The sequence below is a fragment of the Pongo abelii genome, chromosome 16 (genome assembly GCF_028885655.2).
Source record: "Pongo abelii isolate AG06213 chromosome 16, NHGRI_mPonAbe1-v2.0_pri, whole genome shotgun sequence".
NCBI classification, from domain to species: domain Eukaryota; kingdom Metazoa; phylum Chordata; class Mammalia; order Primates; family Hominidae; genus Pongo; species Pongo abelii.
The window spans coordinates 69829187-69846455 of NC_072001.2; the positions used below are offsets into that span (position 1 = coordinate 69829187).

Genomic DNA, 17269 nt, shown 5'->3' on the forward strand with positions numbered 1-17269 from the left:
GGTGCGGAGAGTAAACTGGAGAAGGGAGAGGAAGCACCCGGCCTGGAGGGGGCCCGGCAGGCCGGCGGCCCGCCTCGCTCCAAGGGAGGGCCGTGGCGACCGAGAGGAGCCAGCGAGTAGACACTCCCCGCCTCTACCCCACCCTCTCCATCTCCCCACTCCGGGCGAGCCTGGAGCCACCGTACGCAAAGCGTCCTGAGCTCACTGTTTGGCCCGGCAGAGCGACCCCCGACTTTGTGCAAGGAGCGTAGAGCCCCTTGTGCAGTCACTGAAGACCCGCTACCCCAACATATCCGCCGCTCCCTGCTCCTCAGAGGCTCAACCCAGGAAGGCACACACGCACACCCATTTTTATTAGCCTGCCCTAGGATGGGGGTTTGGAACAACTTTAAAGTACAAAGTGTGTTTGTAAGTTTGTGCACAAGCCAGGGAGAGGCAAAGCGCCCCGTTTGCGTCCGAGTCTCAGTGGGTCCGCCGAGCCTCGCGCGCCTGCTCGTGGCTCGTGTAATCCTGTGTGTGTGTGTGTCCGCGCGCGCGTGTGTGCTCGCTCGCATCCGTGCCCTGGGCGCAACGCGAGGCAGAAAGCGGGCCGCGGGCGCTGTCAGGCCCTGGGCGGGGGTGCCGGGGCGGTGTGGGGCGGGGGACCGAGCTCGGCCCGCCCCGGGAGCCGGCCCCTTGGAGCCTCCGGCCCTGCAATGGGACGTGTTCTCCTTTAAGAGTTAAGAAACTTGAAACCTTGTTTGCGCAACAATCAGCGCCGCGGAGCCGCCAAAGTGTCTAGACTGGCATATGATGGGAGGCAGCCAATGACTCCGCGGCGCTCCTCCGGGGGCCCTCAGTGTGCGTTTGAGGAGAACAAAAAAGAGAGAGAGAGCCGAGCGGGGGAGCGATCGAGGGAGCTGAGCCGAGAGAAAGCCGCCGGGCGCTGCCTCGCCAGACCTCGCTGGGACCCCGGGGCCACCGGGAGGCACTTTTGTGGAGGGGGGAGGGGGGGCGACCTCGGCAGCCTCGGCGCACGAAGCGTCCGAGGGCAGCGTGGGGCGTGCTGCGACCTCTGCCTCGGTGGACTGCATTTTTAATTAAGGATTCCCAGCAGCTCTTTGGAATTTTTACAGCTTCCACTCATGTGTTGACACCCGCGTCCAGGAGAAACTCGCTCCAAGTGCATCTAGCGCCTGGGACCTGAGACGGCGTTGGCCTTTCGTGCATGCAAATCCAGGGATTTAGGTTTTGTTTGGGATTTCCTTTTCTTTCTTTCCTTTTTTTTTTTTTTTTTTTCTTTTTGCAGGGAGTAAGAAGGGAGCCGGGGGTATCAACAAGCCTGCCTTTCGGATCCTGCAGGAAAAGCCCATGTAGTTAAGCGCTTTAGTTTGAAAAAAGGCAGGGTAAAGGCAGAGCTTTCCAGACACATTTGGGGGTTCGCGCGAGCGCTTTGTGCTCATGGACCAGCCGCGCAACTTTTGAAGGCTCGCCGGCCCATGTGGGGTCTTTCTGGCGGCGCGCCGCCTGCAGCCCCCCTAAAGCGCGGGGGCTGGAGTTGTTGAGCAGCCCCAACGCTGCGGTCCATGTAGCCGCTGGCCGCGCGCGGACTGCGGCTCGGCGTGCGCGTGTTCCCGGCCGTCCCGCCTCGGCGAGCTCCCTCATGTTGTCGCCCTGCGGCGCCCCTTCGACGACAGGCTGTGCGCGGTCTGCACGGCGCTCCGCGGCGGAGCTTCATGTGGGGCTGCGACCCGCGCAGCCGGCGCCTCGCTGAGGGAACGGACCCCCGGTAACCGGAGACCGCCTCCCCCCCACCCCTGGCGCCAAAGGATATCGTATGTTCAGGTCCAAACGCTCGGGGCTGGTGCGGCGACTTTGGCGAAGTCGTGTGGTCCCCGACCGGGAGGAAGGCGGCAGCGGCGGCGGCGGTGGCGGCGACGAGGATGGGAGCTTGGGCAGCCGAGCTGAGCCGGCCCCGCGGGCAAGAGAGGGCGGAGGCTGCGGCCGCTCCGAAGGGCGCCCGGTAGCCCCGCGGCGGCCCCGGGACGCAGTGGAACAGCGAGGCGCCCAGGGCGCGGGGAGGCGCCGGCGCGCAGGGGGCCCCCAGAGGCCCATGTCGGAGCCAGGGGCTGGCGCTGGGAGCTCCCTGCTGGACGTGGCGGAGCCGGGAGGTCCGGGCTGGCTGCCCGAGAGTGACTGCGAGACGGTGACCTGCTGTCTCTTTTCGGAGCGGGACGCTGCCGGCGCGCCCCGGGACGCCAGCGACCCCCTGGCCGGGGCGGCCCTGGAGCCGGCGGGCGGCGGGCGGAGTCGCGAAGCGCGCTCGCGGCTGCTGCTGCTGGAGCAGGAACTCAAAACGGTCACGTACTCGCTGCTGAAGCGGCTCAAAGAGCGCTCGCTGGACACGCTGCTGGAGGCGGTGGAGTCCCGCGGCGGCGTGCCGGGCGGCTGCGTGCTGGTGCCGCGCGCCGACCTCCGCCTGGGCGGCCAGCCCGCGCCGCCGCAGCTGCTGCTCGGCCGCCTCTTCCGCTGGCCCGACCTGCAGCACGCCGTGGAGCTGAAGCCCCTGTGCGGTTGCCACAGCTTCGCCGCCGCCGCCGACGGCCCCACCGTGTGCTGCAACCCCTACCACTTCAGCCGGCTCTGCGGGCCAGGTGAGCGCGCTGCGCCGGCCGGGGGGGCCCCGGCTCCCCGTCCCCATCCCCTTCCGTGCCCTTCTCTCTGTGACACTGCGGGTCGGCGCAGCTGCGGGTGCTCCCCCGGGTGCCCTTGGAGCGTGGAAGCCACCAGGGGAGGTGCCTCAGACCGGCCGCGGGGAGTGGGTGTCCCAGCACACACATCAAGTGGCAACTTTATCTCAAGGCTCCGGTAAACTTAAAAGGGTACATGTCGTAGTTTTCTCTGTGCAGTTTCAGGGACATGATGTAGGCTCCAACTTCATAGGCAGTGAAAGGGGAGGGCGGGCCAAGGAGAGACCAAAGAAGTAGGTGCTATTTCCTCCTACCTCAATTCCGGAATCTACCCCAGTCTGCCCAGGCTTCTAGCATTTGTATGCACGTGCCCTTACCGATACTGTGCTCTTCTATGTCCAAGTAGCTGTAAGTTGTGAAATTGGGTGTACACAAATCATAGCTAGAATCAAAAGTGTTCGTCAAATGTCCGATGTGCCTTTGTATACTTTCGACAAAGCTTTGCAGGGTAACCCCTCTCTGGAGTAAAGAGCACCCTCTTTATTCCCCACTTATTATCTTTCCCCACATCCCTTGGGTGTCAAGTGCCAGGGTCTTCCACAGTCCTTCTCAAGTTTTGTGTTCAGCTTTTGTATAGAGTTTAGGGTCTTGGAGGCATCCGTGGGTAGGTGAAGAAGCCAGATACTGGATTACCTCTGAGAACTGCCCCCCTTCTTTGTTCTCCTCTTGGGATTTCCTGCACACACCCCACCCTCAGCCTTGCTTACCTGGCCAGGCCCTGGTGCTCAGGTGCAGACAGGTGGAGGCCCCAGCAGGTCAGGAGGCTCCAGCAGGCCAGGAGCTTGCAGTTGCCTTGCTCTGACCTCTGTCTTGTGGGGAACACACATTTTAGCCTGTAGCTAGCCTCTGAGGGATGTATGGGAATCCATTAGGTGGCACTGGGGTTTTGCAGGGATGGGACTGGCAGGGAGTCACAGGCTCTTGAGCCTGGGAGGGCTCTGAATCCCTCCATTCTGGCTTCCCTGGGGAGAGTCAGCACCCAGGCTGGGAGCACAGAGAGGGTCAGGTTGTAGGTCTCCTGACTCTCTGTGTGGAAGGGGAAAGTGGGCCTAGGACGGTGCATTTGTCCTAGGTGTCTTGTTTGCGTGTGGAGTAGTGTCTGGAGAGGAAAGGAAGTTTCCCCTCAGTGACGATTCCTGCATAGAGGGCATTGATGGGGGCGGGTGGGGAGGGGCAGTGCTGATCAGGCACCCTACTCCCCTCATGGTCACTCCAGTCCCAATTTAGGAGCTATGAGCAGTCCCTGATCTGTGGCTCATGCCAGGCTTTCTATGTACTATTTTCCCTTTCCTGACAGCTTTCCCTGGAAGTGACTTTCTCCCCTTTGTCAACTATGTCTCCTCCCTGCCTCTGGGGAAGGAGACCCTTATTTATGGTTGTCTTGTTCCTGGTGATTTTTTTTTTTTTTTTTAAAAGTAGGTCCCTTCCACTCTTGTAGAAGCCCCTGGCAGGTGTATTCTCTCTCGCCACTTCAGTGTGCAGCAAATGTTTGTTGAGCAATTACTCTGGGCCAGGCACTGTGCTGGGTGCTGTGGCTAACAGAGTGGAAATATGAGTAGGATCTGTGCCCTCAAGAAACATAATCTCACGAGGGATTTATGGGGGAGAGATGGGGGAAGAAGGGAAGTGTGCAGGGCCAGGTCATTGGGTGTGAACTACCAGAAGGCTATGGGTGTGTATGTAATAGGATGGCATGCAGGAGCTCCACAGCTCCAACCTGGAGCAGGACCTTGGAGGATGGGTCCGAGGAGAGGGAGCCAGCCAGCTCAGATTCAAGGTGCCAGGCACGTTCAGGTGGTTGGGCAGGGAGGGGAGGAGTGAAAAAGTTGGAGACGATGGACAGGACCACTCCTGCTACTACTCCTGGGACTAGGAGTTGGCTTGGGTGTTGGTTTGCATTTGGTGGTTTTGGAGAGGTACAGGTCAAGAGATACCTGGCAAGCTGCAGTAGAACGGTTCTTGACCATGGACCTGGTCCTAGGCTCTGCCCAGCTAGTAACCTGCAGCTTGACTTTGGATGAGTTACCTCCCCTCTCAGCCACCGTGCTGGTCAGTGGGGGTGGCTCTAGGAATATTCTTCCTATCTAAATCTGGACTAAGCTTTGGGACTTGATTCCCCTCCTTCTCCCAGAAGGAGGCGCTGTTGCCAGGGCTGCAGCACCCCAAGTCTCCTCCCGTTTCTTTGCTAGCTGCTAGCCTGTGGGGCCCCCATTCAGCCACCCTGGGGACAGCTGGGAGGACCGATGGTCAGGGAAGAGTTTCCAGTATGTGCCAGGTTGACCCTCTTGCCCCTGGCCTGAGAGCTGGGGGAGCCCTGGGCTGCCGACCCCGCCTCCGCCGCCTGGCCGCCAGCCTGGCTCCTGTAACTGGGCGGGCGCATAGCTGGAGCTCAGCGGTGCGCGTCCTGATAAGGAGACTGCGCCTTCCAGGGCTCTGGGGAGAGGGCCGGGGCACCGGGCAGACAGATGCGCGCACACACACAGCGCAGGCACACCGCTAGCGAGCAAAGTACACTGGAACACCGGCACTGAGGGACTCCCACCTGGCAGCAGTCACCTCCGCACCTTCACCGACCACCGCAGGGAGCCCCGGTGACAGGAGACCTCTTCCTGAGCAGTGTGGACCCCTGCTGTTCAGAGCCCACTCTCAATCAACTTGAGTTGTGGCCTTGGGGCTAGTTTCCTCTTTGGGCTTCTTTTCCTATATCTAAAGTAAGCGGTTGGAGGGAATCCCTGAGGGCTGATGTGCAGATTCCAGGCCACACAGGCCTCCGTCCCCTCCCCCACTCTGCCCCAGGCTTGTCTCGGAAACTGGGGTCCTCAGGAGGGGACCCACCTCTGCTGGGCATGGGCTAGGGGCCTCCTGGCCTCCCAGCCCGTGGGAGTCAGGCCCAGCTCTGCCTCCCCCTTGGGTGTCTTTCTGTCCCAGGAAAAGCCAGTTCGCTGAGCTCGGTGGGTGCCTATGTGGACGGAAATGTGGAGAAATACTTTAATCACAGCTCTAACCTGTGTTTACAGAGCTCCTTTCTCCTGAAAGTATCCATTAACTTCGGAATAAATCTCCTGCTCTTTGCTTCCCCACTTTTTTTTTTTCTGTAATTATATTCAGTAAATTACTATTATCCAAATTGCGCCCGGGGAAGAGAGACAGAGCGAGAGAGAGAACTTCTAAACGACTTGAGGAGGCCGCCTAGGAAAACACAGGGTTCCCAGGCCAGGACTATAGGAATTAGAATGGGCTAGAAAGTTTTCCTTTTATTTGGCCTGGCATTATCCCTTTGAAATGAGATCAATTTCAAGTTGGGCTTCCAAGCCCCCGCCCTGCCCGGCTCAGCGGCCCCTAGCCCTGCTTGTCTGCTCCTCCTAGCTCCTCCTGGAGGTGAGGAAGGGGTGATAATGTGCAGTTTGCCTCTTGCTGGCGCCAGCCGGCCGCGCTGTTTATCTGGCTGCCAGGGGAATCTGGGCAATTAGGCTCAGCCGGCCTTAAAGTGCCAGGAGCTCCTTTTTTGCGTCTCCCATCATGGGGCTTAGGGTTGAGTCTTCAGGTTCTGGGGGCAGGAAGGACGGGCACTCAGGAGGCCCCCTCCCCACCCACAGCCCCTCTGTGGGAGGGGGGAAACTTGGCAACCCGGGAGGCATGTGGATCTTTTCCTAAGCAAGATGCTGAGCTGGAAAGATGGGGGTGTAAGGTAATGTCCCAAACTGAAACTTTGCCAGGCACTGGGAGAGGCTGTGAACTCTTTTCTGGCTTTAGAATTTAGGTCTAGATCCCAAAAGGCTAAGTACCCCCTGGGGGCTAACCAGAGGCATGCCTGGGCTGAGCTGAACCTTCTGGTGCACTGGCCCCTGGCTGACTGCTCTTGCTTCTGCAGGAAGTTGGAGGAGATTCCTGAAGTTGATGCCTCAGGCTGGATGTCCAAAGGGGGTTGGAGTTTCTGATGTCTTTCTGTCTCCCTCTCTTTTCTTTTTCTCCCTACCAGGTCCACTTCTTTCAGAGGGGCCTGCAGTGCTCTAAAAGTTCTCCTGTTAAAGTTTAGAGCATATTGGTTATTATTTTAAAATCAATACAACTTTTAAAAGTACTAAGACAACTTCTAAGAGGGGAGGGGACAGAGGGCTAGGTGGCAGCTCACAGTTTCTTTTCTGACCTTTGGTCTCACCCACCAAGTGTCCCACCTGAGTGCCCACCTTGCCCACCTGAGGTAATGCCCTGGGGCTCCACCAGTCCAGATCCACAGGGCACAGCCACATGGGAGTGGCGGCTGATTGTTACCCAGTAGTGTTGATAGCACATTATTCATAACAGCCAAAGAGAGGAAGCAACCCGAATGTCCATTAGCTGATAAATGGATAAATGAAATATAGTACATCTGAAGAATGGAATATCATTCACCCATGAAAAAGAACGAAGTCCAGCACCGAAACGTGCTTACAACATGGATGAACCTCGATGACTTTGTGCCACATGAAAGAAGCAGCCAGCCACAAAAGACCATATATTGTATGAAATGAAATGTCCAGAATGGGCAAACCCATAGAGACACAAAGTAGGTTGGTTAGTGGTTGCCCAGGGTTTTGGGGTTGGGGTCTAGGAAGTGACTGCCAATGGGGATGGTGTTTCTTTTTGCGATGAAAAAAATGTCCTGTGTTTAGATGGTGGTTGATGGTTGGACAACACTGTGAATATACTAAAAAACCACTGAATGGTATATTTTAAAAAAGGATGAATCTTAGGGTATGTGAATTATATCTCAGTTTTTGGAAAGGGTTACCTGATATTGGTCTCTGGCTGGCCTCCCCTATAACACCTGCAGCTACCTTCATGTGTGGCCTTGGGCAGGGCCTTCAGCAAGTGGGACCTTAGTTTTCGTATCAGTGAAAAGAAGGAATTGAGTTGGGTGAACCCCAAGGCCTCTTCTGTCTCTGACACTAAATCCTTGTGTTGTGGGGTGGAGTCTAAAGCCTTCATACTTTTTTAGTTGCCTACAATGGAATCTAGTGATTAGCTTTCAGTCCCTGCAGTTGTTAAACAGTTGTGTGCATACCATTTTGCCAGAGCTAATGGAAGCCTGGTGAGGTCCCTCCTGAACGCTTTGCAGTGCTCCACTAGCTGGCATGTCTCATGGTTCAGGTTCATGGATTTTCTATCTCACGACATTGGAACTCCCAACCCAGCTATGACCATGGGTAGCAGGTGTCACAACTCAAGGCCCGGGTAGCTCTTCCAGGTGGGACTTCATGAGCCTTTCCTGCCTTCCACCTTTTGAGTCCCAGGTAAGCAGCCCCTGGAAGAGATGCTGGCATTGGTTACAGAGGCTTGACTCCAGTCACTACTGCCCATAGTTGTCAAGATTCACCTTTGGGGACAAATCTTGGGGGCAGATGTTCAGAGCTCCATGCCATGTGTGGCCTAGACCTCAGCCAGTCAGATTTTTGCAAAAGTAACCGTAAGGAATTGCAGGCCTTCTGATAAGCTCATGGGGATAGTGGAAAGGGCATGGAGGTCAGAGACCTGGCTTTGGTTCTGGCTTCATACCTAGCTCCTGAGGGAGTCACTTCCACTCACCAGGCCACAGTCTTCTTCTCTGTACAGTGGAAGCAGTGACCTCAGTTCTCTTTTCCTGTGGAACTCCAGCCCTTCTTATGCCCTGCCTCTTATCCTGAGAGGCTGGTCCTCACTCAAGGCTGGCCTCTAGGCCTGAGAGCCCCCTAGATCCTCTTTCTGTACATCTTTGTCCACAGGTGCATTCAACTTTACCATTATCCTCATCCCAGTTGTCTGTGTCCACATTTAGTGAGCACGTTCTGTGCAGGTGGTGTCCCAGACCCAGCGGGGATGAAGGAGTGTAAGACAGGGCATCTCTTGATTCCACCTCATTGGGTGGCAGAGCAGAGTCAGGCCTGGACTGGAATCCCAGCTCCACCATGACTGGCTCAGGGGACATGCACAAGTCAGTTTTCTCATCTGTAAAATGGGGATAATAATGTCATCTCATTTATTTTTTGTATTTTGAGAAAGGATTAAATAAAAATAGGTGCCTGATGAGCATAATTAACTACTCTGTACCTGAGGTCTAAAATAATAAAATTGAAAGTGATTGGCATGGAGTGAGACACAAGGTAGACACCGAGCAAATGTTCACGTCTCTCTCAGTGGCTACTCTGTGATTCACTTTTCCTTCTCCCTAATTTCTGTCCACAGAAAGTCTCTGTTTCTAAACCTCAGAGCTTTGACTTTGTTGGAAGTAACTTTGAGCTGGAAAAGCCGGGGTGGGGAAGAGGTGAGGCCTCATTGGGTGTATGGAGCAAAACAAATGCTCCTGTAACTAATTGTGGCTTATTACAATTGTGAAAAACACTTATTACCCCTTGTGTCATTACTGATACCTGCCTAATAATAGTTATTACCACTTTATTACCGCTGAGAGTTTGTTTTAGTTTGCGATTTGATTGTGTTTAGTTTCATTTACCGAAAATGAAGGGTCATTTCATTCATGCAAATTGTTACTTAGTTTAGCAAATTGTTACTTCCCATAAAGCAAGAAGCTAAGGAATTCTTCTGAAGGCAAAGTATATGTTTTTAAGGAGAAGTATTTTAGGCAAATGAAAGGAAACCCAAAGAAAAATATCATAGACAATAAGGAATCATAGCGTCTGAGCTGTGGAGAGCTTGTGTTCCACCCCTGTCCTTTACAAAAGGGGAGACTGAGGCCAACAGCTGGAAGTGACTGGCTTAAGGCCTCCTATTGAGATAGCTGGGTTTGGCCTTTTGGGTCCTAACCCTTTCAGCTGTCCTCCCCTGCACCTAGGAATGCTAGCTCTAATGCAGCTTGTTTGGACACGGGTTTCTGTGTCTGGGCCTTTGCACTCACACTAGGCTTGCCAAATTTAGCAAATAAAATGCAGGATGCCCAGTTAAATTCGAGTATCAGATAAACAACACACCATATTTTAGTATAAGTACACCCCCAATATTGAAAGGGACACACTTATACTACAAAATGATGCCATGTTTATCCAAAACTCAAATGTAACTGAGCATCCTTTATTTTATCCAGCAACCCTGGCTCTGACTTTCCCTGCACTCAGTTTCTCCTGTTAAAGTAGTAACAGTTACTGTTTATGGAGGTGTTTTTCGACAGTGCCAAGAGCTGCACTAAGCATTTTACATACATTATCCCAGCAAACCTGGGAGGTCTAGATGAGAATTATCCTCATTTTAGAGCTGAGGAAACAGGCTCAGAGAGGTGAAGTAAGTTGCTTGAGGTCACACAGCCAAAGGTGGCAGAGCTGGGATTGAGCCCATATCTGTCTGTGCCCCAAGCCTGTGGCTTTAACTGTTGAGGGGATTTGAGCAGCAGAGGAGGTGGGACAAAGGGAGGGCTTCCTGGATGCTGAGTTTATTATTTGAGGAAACCAGTAATTAAAAGCATGTAGAACCTGAGGTGTGAGCTCCCCCACCCTGGCAGTGACATGCTGTCTCCTGTCTTCCAGAATCTCCGCCACCTCCCTACTCTCGGCTGTCTCCTCGCGACGAGTACAAGCCACTGGGTAAGTGTGCCCTCCTTCCTACCCTTGCAGAGGTGTGTCCCGAACTGGGTCCCCTTCAGCCCAGTGTCTGTCCAGCCTCAGGGCTGGAGGGCTGGAGGAGAGGGGTGAAAGCCGGACTGGTTGCTGTGAAATGGGGTGAAGTTGTACAAACACTCCCACAGTTGGCCCAAAGCAGACCCAGCTTCTGCAGCAGGCTATTTACATCTCGAAATTCCACGGCTCATCATTAACCTCTCTGTGACCTTTAAACATGGGCCTGTCGAAGATGAATGGGTTTTGACTTACGCATCTCACTGGAGGTGGGTTGGTATTTCTGTGTCTCTTTCCTCTCTCTTGGGGCCCCCAGCCTTGGGTTATTCTCCTTTAGAGTGTATTAATTAGTAGTATGACAAATAGGTTGGGCATGAAGTCTTTGTTGAGAGGAGCTGTATATTTTCCCCCTTTTTAAGCCAAGATGTTCACTTGAGCAGAAACAACAATTGGAGTGTTAAAAAGGAATGTATATTGGTACACAAAGCCCCTGGCATGGACTGTCCCCTAGGTGAGCTTAGTGGAGTTGGTAATTTTAGACAACTCCCATTCAGAGGCAGAACATGTGTTCTGTAAAACCTTGAGCCTAGATGATCAGCCTATATTCTGGGGTAGATGTAAGTGGTTTCAAAAGTAGAGATTGTTGGCTCACGCCTGTAATCCCAGCACTTTGGGAGGCCAAGCGGGGCAGATCACTTGAGGTTAGGAGGTTGAGATCAGCCTAGCCAACATGGTGAAACCCCGTCTCTACTAAAAATACAAAAATGAGCCAGGTGTTGTGGTGCACATGCTCCCGAGTAGCTATAATCCCAGCTACTCGGGAGGCTGAGGCAGGAGAATTGCTTGAACCTGGGAGGTTGCAGTGAGCTGAGGTCATGCCACTGCACTCCAGCCTGGGTGACAGAGTGAGTGAAATTCTGTCTCAAAAAAAAAAAAAAAAAGAGTAGCGATTGTGGCTGGGAACGATGGCTCATGCCTGTAATCCCAGCATTTTAGGAGGCTAAGGTGGGAGGATTGCTTGAAGCCAGAAGTTCCAGATCAGCCTGGGCAACATAGCAAGACCTCATCTCTATAAAAAATATGAAAATTAGCTGGGTGTGGTGGCTCAGGCCTGTAATCCTAGCTACTTAGGAGGCTGAGGTGGGAGGATCGCTTAAGCTCAGGAGTTAGAGGCTGCAGTGAGGTATGATTGTGCCACTACACTCCAGTCTGGGGGACAGAACAAGACCCCATCTCTAAAATAAAAGTGGAGATTGCTTGGATCTCTGTTTCCTCTAGTGGGGTTTCAGAGCATGGGTTCTGAGGCAGAGAAGTGATGGAATCTGTAGGATCCTGATTGTGGCGCAAGTTAGTTTGGCCCTGACAGTACCAGGAGAGCAACTTTGTGACCCAAGCAGTTCCCGTGGGACTCAAGCTTTAAAAGACAGATGGCGTGGCAACGATGCTGCAACATTCCACCAAGTGACCGCAAAAAGTGGGTTTTGTTTGGTTTTCGGTAAAGGCCTCCTCCCAGTAGTGTGTGTCAGCATCATCTGGGAGGTCACTTCTTTTTTTCTTTGTTTGAGATGGAGTCTCGCTCTGTCACCCAGGCTGGAGTGCAATGGCGTGAACTCGGCCCACTGCAACCTCTGCCTCCCGGGTTCAAGCGATTCTTCTGCCTCAGCCTCCCAAGTAGCTGGGACTGCAGGCACACGCCACCATGCCTGACTAATTTTTGTATTTTTAGTAGAGATGGAGTTTTACCATATTGACCAGGCTGGTCTCGATCTCCTGACCTTGTGATCTGCCCGCCTTGGCCTCCCAAAGTGCTGGGATTACAGGCGTGAGCCACTGCGCCTGGCTGGGGAAGTCACTTCTTAGTGGCATAGACACTCAGGCATGTCCACCCCAGTTTTCGTTCCAGACCCCTCACCTGCTGTGAAGTCAGAAGTGCCCACCAGGTCCCTTCAGGAGTGTGACCTTCTCAGGCTGGGTGGGCAGAGGCTGTTCCACGAGGGTGTGGGAGTCAGCCACCAAACCATGGTGGCCACCCTATTGTTGTTCCAGAAGTAGGATTGTCCCGTGAATGGGGGAGCCTTAGTTCTCTTGGGAGCTGGAGAGATCATCTGGTAGAAGCTTGTCACTTAAGAGATGAAGAATCAAACCGAGTGAGGGCGAGGAGCTGCCCAGCTAATGAGCTGCAGGGTTGAGGCACAAACTCAGAGCAGCCCCCACTCAGGTGGGTGGCTCACTGTCCTTCCCTCGGAGGCCTGTCTCAGCATTTCCTAAGTCAGCATAATTGCACTAGTTGCTTGTAGGATCCCTAGTTCCATTAGAGAAAAAACCCTCAAAAGTTCTTAGTGAAAGTTCTTAGCACCTCAGTTTGAATGTCAAGGATCATCTCCCTGAGGGTTTGTCAGTTAGCTTGTGATAAAGCAGCAAAAATCAGGACACTGCCCAGCCCTGCAGAGTGACCATGTGGAAACCAACAATTGTCCCCATGGTTTTACAAATGAGACAACTGAGGCCCAGAAAGAGGAAGTGACACTTGCCAGTGGTCAAATAGCTCAGCCCACCACCTGTTTTTATATGGTTTGCAAGCTACGAATGGCCTTTATTTTTGACGTGGTTAAAAAAAAAGTCCAAAGAAGCATAATATTTTGTGACAACTGAAAATTACGTGAAATTCAGATTTTGGTGTCCGGAAGTGGAGTTTTACTGGAACACAGCCAGGCTTGTCCATTTCCATTTTGTCCATGGCTGAGGCAGAGTTGAGTAGTTGCAGCAGAGACTGTATAGTTCACAAAGCTGAAAATATTAACCTCTGGCCCTTTATAGAAAAAGCTGGTGAGCCCTGATGTTGCTTGACTCATAGTGGAGGCGGGACCTGAACCTGGAGCTCCAACTTGCAGATGGAGTTCTTCCTCCTTGAGGCTTGAGCAGTGATGGAGGCTGGGAACATTCTTTTGCACAGCAGCCATTGAGACACTGTCCAGGGCCTCACTAGAAACACAAGATGTGAGGGTTTGGCAAGGGCATGATAGGGACTTACTAGCTGTGAAAGGTGGAAACCGCTTGTCGTTTCCACTCTTCTGGAAACCTCACAATGCTGTCTGTGTTGGCTGTAAGGCAGTTCACTAAGAAATAAGACTCGGCTTGTGATGTTGCTACTTCAGATGAGAAGTGGCAGCAGGGCTCTGGGCACTGAGCACTTTGGGAACATTAGGTATTAAAAGCAAAACTCTTTGAGGAACTTCCCACTTGAGCATTGAGCTTTTTTTTTTTTTTTTTTTTTTTTTTTTAAAGATTTTCTGTGTGTCCTTATTTTTCTCCTAACATATTTTAACAGCAGATAACTTTTTCATTCCCTGATAAATAGTCCCGCGTTATTTTTTGGTATTATTTTCTCTTCCTTGCATTGTTGCTTTTTCATAAACAAAAAGCCAGTTCACTTCTAAGCCTCTGTGATCACATGAGACCAAAAAACAAAATAAAACCTAGAACACCCAGTCAGCATCTGGCAAGTGGAAAACGAGAGAGGGAAGAAAAAAAAAAAAGGCCAAATTGGTTAATGTTTTATCTTCCCGCTCCCCAAGCCATGTGGTAAAAGGAAAAAAATTCCTGCAGGATCAAATGGAATTCTAGCTAGTGAGGGCCTGGGCAAACGGTTTTATCCCAGGAATCCTTTGCCTGGAGTAGCTGTGCTGGGCCGGCTGGGGCCAGGTGGGGCCACCCGAGCCAGTCCTGGATTGTGCCAGCTGAGAAGATGTGTGTGCTGCAGGCCTTCCAACTCCTGGACAGGCCTGTCCCTTAACGGGGACAACACCCATTGCTGGTAGCAGAGGCACAGGCCCAAGAAAAATTTTCCAAGTCTGCCTGTCCCAAAAGGCATCGGCTTGTCAAGCTAGCAGCTCAGTGTTCTATAGAAAATGTGCAAAAGAATTTCTCTTTCTCATCTAACTGCTCTGCAGACGGAGGAAAAACCAATAATGTACATATGAAGTACTTAAAACTACTTTAAAAAAAAAAAAAAAAAAAAGAACACCTTAAAAAAAACAGTCCAGGCATTAAAAGTTGCTCTTGTGAGCAGGTTTGGATGTTAGGGAGTGGGGGAGGGGAGAGAAAAAACAAAGTTAATCTGGGAGCAAATGCTTGAGCCCTTAATTAGAGGGGTGTAAGCGGGACAGAGTGAGGACGGCTGGTGACTTGTTAAAACAGTTTCCCCAGCTCTAGCTGGAGGTAGGAAGGAAGGAAGGAAGAAAGGAAGGAAGGAAGCAAGAAGGAACAACTTCAAGAATTTTAATGGTTGTAATTAAGTATAGCAACTATGAATTGTTTAGGGGCTTAATTTAACCTTACCCACGGAGGCTCCAAGTTGCTACTTGCTCGGTCCCCTGAACTTGGGTTATTTCTGTGGTCAGGGCAATTGCAGCATTTTCAGGTACCAGCTTCACCACAGTCAGCACTTTCCAGAAGAGTTCCTGGGCTGGCTGGTCTGGTCTGGGGTGATCCTGAGATGGGGTTACAGGGTGACATCAGAAAGTTGGGAGGGACATGCTGCCCTTTGCAAGCACATACATCCACACACGTGCACATGTACACAGATGCATGAGAAAGAAGAAAAAAGAGAGCGCTGCCCCACGGCCAACTAAGTTCTCTTTTTCTTTCCTCCCACAGATCTGTCTGATTCCACATTGTCTTACACTGAAACGGAGGCTACCAACTCCCTCATCACTGCTCCGGGTGAATTCTCAGGTCAGCATTTTTTCTCGTTGTGCATTGCTGTTGTGTTGAAATTTATCAAAGGGGACAGCTGCGGAGGGGGCTTGGTGGAAGACTTTTTGACTTCCCCTCTTCTTTTTGTTTCCCTTTTCCTCCAATCCTTGGATGGGAAGGTTGCCAATGTTTCAGTCGCTCGTGTTCTTGGGGTTAAGAAAGTCTGTATGAGTGAAACCTGAAGATAACTTTTAAAGCCCCTGTCTACCATGTTTTAACCAGTTGTCTCTCTTGTCTCGCTTGGAAATGATAAAAGCTCAGAACAGCTCTCCCTCTCTCGTTTAGAAAGAGATCTTCTTCCCCCAGCTGCGAGAGGCAGCAAAGTGGATGTGGTGTACATTTGTCTTCCTCCTGTGCCCACTCCGGGAGAGGGACCAATGTGAAGGGTCAGAAGATTGGGGGAATTGGAGCCGGTTGAATGAGCTTGCAGGGAGGATCTGGCAAGCAAGGAGTTTGGCAAAGCCAGTGGTTTCTGTGTCTCTCCCTGAGCAGCGGATGCTGGGATAGGAAGCCGAGGGAACCGTGGTTTGGAGTCCTCTGTCCCATGCAATTAGAAGCTGGTCATAGGGACCCCTACATCCAGAGGAATACCTGAATCAAACTTTCCTTGAGAAATGAGAGGTTGGTGTTGGACTGGGGACATCGAGGGCCAGGGCCAAGGTCTGTGGGGCCCTTTGGGAGCATGGCTGGTGGCATGGTGGCCTGGCAGCATGCTGGCTGGGACTGACAGCCCCCCAGGCTGGGGCTGCATACCTAGTGGGCATGGCTGGATGGCTATGTGTCTCCATCTGAGCCATTCTTCCCTCACCCCACATCCATGCCATGGTAGCAGTCGCCAAAATCATAGCCATTTATTGAGTGTATGCTATGGCCGGCACTCCACTTGGCCGCCTTTATGTGCATTCTCTTGGAACAGCCATGGGCTGTTTGTCTCCAGGGTCTGTGCTCTTCATCACTGTTTTGTCCCCCACTTTTCTGCAAGGGCCAAATGTACCTTCAATAAATGTATTTCCCCTAAAGTCCTGTCATTCTTGATGTAGTCTCTCTGCAACTCTAAGTATATGCAGCACTGGCTGCTCACGGCTGCCTGGCCATTTCCCCAGCCCAGAGCCTTTGCCCATCCATTCCCTTCTCACCAAGGCATGGGAGCTTACAAGAGTATGGCTGTTGCAGAGATGGGGAGGCTGGAAGCGGAAGCAGGAATGTGACTTGCCACACAGGGTCCCACAATGGGCAACCGGGTCCTGGGCTGTGGTGGTCCTGGGGTCCAGGTCTTCGGGGTCCTATTCCTGAGTGCCTTCTGGTCTCTGGTGGCTCCCCTCATTAGAGTACTTCCTTCTCTAATAATTTATTTCCCTCAAAGGGCCAACCAGATGAACACAAGTTAAAATTTCAATCCTTTCTTTTTCCTCTGCACCTACATGAGTGAAAGCCACATATAATTTTGAAGCAAGGGGCTTGAAAGTATTTCTGAATTTACGATTTTATGTCACTGCCAGCCCTCAGATGGATTCCATTGGTGTTGGTTGTCTGGACAGATAGGTAATTTTTTGGCATACTCTTTCTCCCTATTGTTAATGGTGGAAAGTCTGTGTGTGTGTGTGTGTGTGTGTGTGTGTGTGTGTGTGTGTGTGTGTGCGCGCGCATGTGTATACCTTACAGTTTTAAGGTGTTTGCAGATGTAATCTCATTTGATCCCAGCCATTCCAGAGGGGGCCTGGTGTGGCTCAGGCTGAAAGGACCAGACCCCCAAGCACTGTCAGGAGGCCTCTCCCTCAATCCAGAGGCTGGGAAGTCTCAGGAGACCCCAAGGCCATTAGTTTTGTTACCTTTGGGCCTCACTGGGCCTGTGTCTGAGATTTCCGCCTGGATATCCCAGAGCAGTCTTTGGTACCGGGTGGTGAGAAGGTCCCTGCTACTTGTGACTTTGCAGAAGGACTGTGTTGGAAAATGTGTCCAATGCTTTAGAATTCTAAGGAGCGGAAGGATTTGGGGAGGAAATTGGGGATTTCCTATGCCAAGGACATTGAGTGAGGTCTTGAAGGACTTTGGTCTGAGTTCTGGGTGGCCTCAGTAGGTGAATGGAGTGTTTCCCTTTGTGTCATCCTGGTCCCTTCCAGGGATGCCATGTGTGGAATGTTCCCCCCTGAGGGCCCACTGTTAGCTTTTCCAGCTTGCTCTGTGCTCTAGGGATCTGAGGTCCTG

At 52.4% G+C, this 17269-nt stretch overlaps 1 protein-coding gene across 1 annotated transcript in view; it reads left to right on the plus strand.

The window, feature by feature from the left end:
• The first annotated feature begins 686 nt into the window (after positions 1-686).
• The window catches only part of SMAD6 (SMAD family member 6), an 80843-nt gene continuing 64260 nt past the window's right edge, over positions 687-17269 (plus strand). The window contains exons 1-3 of the mRNA XM_002825596.6: positions 687-2633; positions 10223-10279; positions 14966-15043. Of these exons, the coding sequence (XP_002825642.3) occupies positions 1817-2633; positions 10223-10279; positions 14966-15043 (952 nt within the window). The 5' untranslated portion in view covers positions 687-1816. The remainder of the gene's footprint in view (positions 2634-10222; positions 10280-14965; positions 15044-17269) is intronic.